A 6,359-nucleotide genomic window follows, 5' to 3' on the forward strand; every position below is an offset into this window, starting at 1 on the left:
GTCAATATTTGGTAATAGAAACCTACTAAAAAAGTAGCAGGGTCTCTGGTTTCCTTTAAAGCCACACAGTACAGCACCCCAGATATCCTCCAGCATAAAGCCTGACTTTATTGTGCTGCAAAGAGATAAATAATTATGATCTTATCTATTGTGAGTTGATGCAATGTCGGTTTTTTCCCCACACCCCCACACGGCAGTTTCTTTCTGCTCTGCATTTGTAGCTTAGCTACTGCTCCGCTGAAAGGAAGGAATTTGATAATACCTTCCTAAAAAGACGCCTATACTGTGGCTGCCTCTTCCAGCCACTGACACAGAATGAAGATGTCGGCTATTGACAAAAGAAAATAAAGAACTCCTTTTCCAAACATCCCAAGAGAAATAACCTCATCACAAAGGTATTTCTTGTGCATCACAACTTAAAAGACAGAAAAAAAAGAGTAAGGCTGAAGATCTGAAACGAGCTTCTGCTTAATCAATCATCCTCATTGGATTATAGTTTTTAAAGTGCATAATTATAAACAACAGATGGAGAAACGCTCAGCTGAAAGAAGGGGTGGGTGGGCGAAAGTCACCCTGATGACGGGTATTTTCTCTCTGGATGTGAACCAACCTTCCCCCTTTGCATTTCAGGTTTCAGCATCGGCTGTTGGGCAGCTTGGCAGAGCACGATGATGGCAGCGCCCCGGGTGCGTGCGGAGCCCCTCGGCCAGCCAGGCCCCTGAGGGTGGCGGCTGTGCCGCGCCAGGCTGCTCCCTCTGCCGCCGGCCACGGGGGAGAAGGCTTTTCGTCGGGAGGAGGCACCGGAGTGATGGGCTGAACTTATGGGAGGAACCAGCGCCCGGCCAGGTGGAGATTCAGGGGCCCGTCGGGAGGCGTGAAGGGCCCGGTTTCAGTAAGGGCATGGCCAAAGCTTTCTTCAGGCTACAGAAGTTTGTCCGTCGGACGCAGTTTCTGCTCTTCTTCCTGACAGCAGCTTACCTGATGGCTGGCAGCCTCCTGCTGCTGCAGCGGACCCGCTTGGTTATCCAGCAAGGTGCACGTGGGACCTCCACTAATCAGGCCCTGCCGGTGCCGGACGGGATGGCCGGGGTTGGGATCGTAGAGCCCAGGACGCTGCAAAACCCCCACCCTGGTCCCAGGCTGCTGGTGGGCATGGAGACGCTGCAGGAGCCGGCCCTGGACCAGCGGCACAGCCCGCGGTGGCTCGTGTCCCGCAACTCGGAGCTCAGGCAGTTGAGAAGAAGGTGGTTTCACAGGTTCATCAGCGACCAGGAGCCCATGCAAACAGCAGGATTTAAAGCAATGAAGCACACTGCGGAACACAAAGGTAAGGGATGTACCCCCGCCCCGTTTGCTGGTAGGAAAACCTACTCCTCCTAGGACCGTCCCAGGCAGAGATGGGTGAGCACCACAAAGTCTGCCTGCAGAAACGCCTTCCTCCTGGCTCACCACCACTTTCAAACCAGTTCTTAAGCGTATGCACGGGCCAGAGTACAATCCTGGCATCCCTGGTCATGCTGAGCTCTATCTTCCTCCAAAAATTTATTTTTATTGATTGAACGAAGCCCAGACAGTGAAATATGCTCCCTAATTTAAATTATTTTCTCTTCAAGCAGGCAGAGATGAACACTGCTTAATTGATTTTCTTTCTCAGAACAGGGAACACTTTAAAAGCGGGTTTTATTAAATTAACTATCCAAACCCACACAATACCTTAGGTCTGGAAGTGCCTCCTTGCTGCGACAGTTTTCTAGCACACGCTAAATTCTGCTATTGCAGCACTCTCGCTGTTCCTGTCCCTCTCTGCAAACACGCTGTCCTTAAGGGGACAAGACGTGGGCCACACAGCCCTTCTTCCCTCACCGCGTGCCAGGCCAGCACCACCATGAGACGAGACCTCCTGGATCGGAGACAAGCTCCTGGTGCCTGGCGAGTCTGCTGGAAATCTGCAACAGGCCAGGGGGACGTGAGGGGAGCCCACCCCATCAGCAGTCAGGGCACAGATACAAAACTGTTTTCCAATCCAAATGGAAAAGCCATTCAGGTTTGACAGAAATCCGAGTTCGCTTCACTGTGAGCCCGATTCTGCTGCCCTGACTGCTGCTGGTAAATACGTGCCCGGGCTGCTTTGGTTTGTTCAGGAGGAAAGCTTTTAAGAAAGTATTATCCAGACCAAGCAACGAAGCAAAACAGGAGTCGTAGATGTTCACGTTTCCTGCATGCCTTTATACCCCTATGCCCCACCACAGAAAGCTGCCTCCTCCCAGGTGAGTTTGGGACGGTCCCCCGCCCCGGGCCCAGGACGCGCTGTGGGGAGGCGCGCGCAGGCGGGTGCCCGTGGTGCTGGGCTGTTACACGGCTGAGCCGCTCGCTGTGCGGCGGGGAGCTGGACCCCCAGCCCTGCAGGTGCCTGCGAGGGCTGAGCAGCCCCGGGGAGCGGGCGAGCCCCCTTGAGGGACCCAACACAGAAAGCGTCAGGATGCGAGCTAGGTGACTGACCATGCTCTCAAGGCTGCAGCACCAAATTATGCCTTTGCAATCTCTGACCCATTGCCTTTCCGAAGAACCAGTTGTTCTTGGAGATGTTTCACTGATAATTAAAAAAAAAAAAAACAGGAACGGGATCTGGATGGCGAGACACCACGTTACTAAATTGCTCTTTAGTTTTTTGCATAAATTTACCCAAACAAAGGGGCACCTTCCGCAAAAATCCCACAAATGGGTGCCACCTCGTGACTCCTATCGAGCAAACTGTTAGAAACGGGAACACGGCGGCGATAGCGATGGTGCGTGGGGGATGAGTCACGCAGCGTGAGTCAGGCAAGCTGTAACCGCTGGAGCTGCCTGAAGCGCCACGCCGGAGCTGCCAAGAGCGCTCCACGGGCACTTCCCAACACCCACTGCTAGCAGGTTTGGACGGCAAAGAGGGGCTGCGAAGCGCAGGTGCCTCCCGGGAACCCCGCTGCGTTTCGTGCCTTGCCCCGAGCTCGCAGCCTGGGAGCTCGGAGCCCAGTGACAGCCCCTGGCCTGGCACCAAGCGCAAGGCTGCACCTACTCCGTCCTGCCCACCAGGGACCAAGCCCGGCGCAGGGGCATGGAAAGCTTTGGGGAGGGGCCCTGTCCCCGTTCCCGCTGGGGAGGGCTGGATGCTGACACCACCGCCTCTCTGCGGGAGGAAGAGGCACCTTTACCTTCAGCAAACGCCTTGTGCTGCCATCGGTGACCGCCTGCTTCAATAAGCTCTTCAGGAACCCTCCAGGCTTTGTTGCTGTACCTCATAAACCCAATATTTAATACTCACAAAGCATTACTCTCACAAGCAGCGGGTACCCTGGGCTCAGTGGCTCAGTAGAGGCGGACGGCTCGGCCAGGAGGGCTCAGGGGGGATGCTGCCTGGGCAGGCTTGCTGTTCCACGCCGGGAGATCCGAGGGGGCCAGGGAGGAAAGCGGTACAACAAACCAGGGCACACTACGTTCCCTCGCTCCGGGTGCCCTGCGATTTGCACTTCCACGCTGCATGCGCCTGACCACACAGATCGTTTCAGGGGGTTCCATGAAGCAAACCTGGCTCGCTGAACTCGGCGAGTGCCCGCGAGCCCCTGGGCTTCGCCTCTCCCACAGTCCCGACTGCGCAAAGGCAGCGTGCCGGGCTCGCCCTTGGCAGACTGTAGCTTCCTGGGTGCTACCGTCTCCCCCTTGCGCTTGGTGACCCCCCCAGTGAACGAAAGAACAGACAAAAAGTAGAGAAAAGTGTTGAGTATTTATGAGCTGCTCCAATACCAGGCGGAGCATGAACCTGTTCTTTAAAAACTTCAACTAAACCCAAAAAGATTCATGAAAATGATCCATAACGTTCGTTAAGGCCAGCGTCCGTACGGGCCACACAGCTGCTCAGGTTCCAACTGCTCCGGGAGGAGCCAGGGGCTGCTTATGCTGCATCCCGCCGAGTTACGTTGGTTCAAACACGCATCGCTTGAGTATCTGACTGAACACGAGGTGACATTACTAATTGTTAATGAGCATTGGAAAGCCTTTGGAAATTATTATCAATTAAAAATTTAACTACCTATGTAGAGCACGTTATCTTACCCCCCCCACTTCTAGTGAACTTTGAGGCTTGCTGCCTCACTGTGCACCCCTCCCAAGACACAGCGCACTCCTCCGTGGTTCGTAGGGGATGTGACTGAGGAGTCGCTGCCGGGCTGGCGGCAGCGCGGGAGGGACGCAGGGCGGACGCTGCCCACGCCGGCTGGCCTGCCCGTGCCTCCGCACCTGGGCTCTTCGGCCCCGCATGCTGAGTTTGCTGCTGCTGCTTTGAACCCAAGTACCCAAACCAAAAGTCCCCAGTAAGATGCAGAACACCCTTGGTGCAGGTGTGTGACTCCCCACTCGTTATTCACAGCTTGTGAATTTTCTGATTGCATGTTTGCAAATTATCGATGCGCAGGTCTTTGGATCTGCTGTGGTGTTTGTCATATTTAAATGTTTGATTTATTATTCCTAGCTCCAAAAATTCTGCTAGAGTGGCCTGAACTTTCTTTTTCTTGTGGATTATATTATTAATACAATGGTTTTCAGTTTCATTTTTCACCATATATTCTCTTCCAATCCACACCTCATGTTATTTAATTTCCCTGTGTTATCATCTCAATGCTACTACTTCTAAAATCAAATTTCCTTTTTTCCTTCATATTTTAACGACAAAAGGTACTTACATACACACACTTGTGTAATAGTGGGACTCTACATCAGCCTGCCAATCATATTAAAACATGGGCTGGGTTTTTACAGTATTTTGTTCGCGACAACAAAAAAGAGGCTTAACATAGGCTGCAGCCTAAGAGAAATATTTATCTTTCATATGCTAAGTACAGCAAGACGCATTTTAAAAGATTCATTTGCGCTGGAGAAAGAGAGATCGCTCAACACGATAGCCAGGCAGCGCTGCCTAGTTAAGACTGAAGTTATCTTTCCATTACACTTTAATATGCTCTGTGTACCCAAAGAAAATTGATTTTCTTAATATTTCTCTTGCACCATCTTATTCTCAACTAGAGATTTTCACGAAAACCTGGGAGAAATCCCACAAGATTTCTCAAAGTTTATACTGTTTTGAAGACTACCTTCTCCTTTGCTTCCCAAACTCGCCACGGGAGTGACCGACAGGAGCCGAGCAGGCGGCAGCCCCACGGGAGCGGCAGCTCCGGGGCGCACGCGGGCTGCAGGTCTGCAGAGGCAGGGCTGCTTACGGGAACCCGGGAAGGGAAAGGTCTCATTTCCCGGCTGCTCATTTCCCTTGGACATCGAGCTCAGCCCTTCGCCAGCACCTACAGGGCCCGGTGCCAGCAGACAGGGCTGCAGAGCAGGCAGGACCCCAGGCCGGCTGGGACTCGAGCAAATTCAGCCCCGCTTGCAGCTCATGCCGCTGGACGGTTTTTTCCCCTCTCCCCTGTCTCCATCCCATGCGAGCTCCCTGACTCTGGTCTTGTATGCACCCAGGCACCTACATGGGATGCTTCAGCGATGATTCGAGGGAGAGGACGCTGAAGGGAGCTGTGTTCTATGACTTAAGAAAAATGACGGTATCGCACTGCCAGGAAGCTTGTGCTGAGAGGTGAGTGGTATTTTTTCACTACAAGTTCTCTCTTTTCTGACAGTAAGTGGAACCGAGTTTGAAATGGGAGAAGCATCCGTATCTTAAACATATAGCACCTCTGAAACCTGTGATTATCTCAGACCTTCGGGCACAGCGTAGCTCTGCTACCTTGCTTAAAGTAGACCGTTTCACTGCTGCCGATCCTCTTCACTACAGCATGGCTACTTAGAACGTATTTTCAGTTGTCCTCGTCAAAAATGAGTGTTTTGTTAGATAATCTTTGTCAGATATTTGTTAGGTATTGCCCTCTAGCCCAAATCTTTGATGTACAATGTTAAAAACAACCACGAACAAACCAGCGCTCCCAGAACCAGGAGAGCACAAGACGACCGGCTGCGCGGCAGGGAGCAGGGCTGTTCCCAGCGCGTTCGCTTCCTTTGGTCCGCAGGGCGATGCTGAACACAGAGCCCTTTGGGGGGTGCCCGAACTGCAGCCTCACCCCACGACGCTGGCTTTCAGACCCCCCATTCCAGCCCAGCCCCCTGCAGCCACACAGAGATGCTCCAGACGGAGCTGTCCCTGGGGTGAAGGAAACTCTCAGACGGACAGACAGACGTCAGGCCTCGTCAGGCGCTTTTTGGAGGACGCGGAGCCAGGCCCTGGCTCGGTGTGGCCAGCGGGGTGGTCAGCGGCGGGGTCTGGCCAGGGGGACCCTCGTGCACCCTGCGTGGGCACAACGCGCGCTCGCCTTCGGGGCGAGAGG

At 53.5% G+C, this 6,359-nt stretch overlaps 1 protein-coding gene across 1 annotated transcript in view; it reads left to right on the forward strand.

The window, feature by feature from the left end:
- Nucleotides 1–663: 663 nt before the first annotated feature.
- Nucleotides 664–6,359, forward strand: part of WSCD1 (WSC domain containing 1) — a 19,776-nt gene continuing 14,080 nt past the window's right edge. The window contains exons 1-2 of the mRNA XM_009641836.2: nucleotides 664–1,327; nucleotides 5,500–5,614. Of these exons, the coding sequence (XP_009640131.1) occupies nucleotides 901–1,327; nucleotides 5,500–5,614 (542 nt within the window). The 5' untranslated portion in view covers nucleotides 664–900. The remainder of the gene's footprint in view (nucleotides 1,328–5,499; nucleotides 5,615–6,359) is intronic.

This window comes from Egretta garzetta, unplaced genomic scaffold (assembly GCF_000687185.1).
Source record: "Egretta garzetta isolate BGI_Z169 unplaced genomic scaffold, ASM68718v1 scaffold337, whole genome shotgun sequence".
In the NCBI taxonomy this organism is placed as follows: Eukaryota; Metazoa; Chordata; class Aves; order Pelecaniformes; family Ardeidae; genus Egretta; species Egretta garzetta.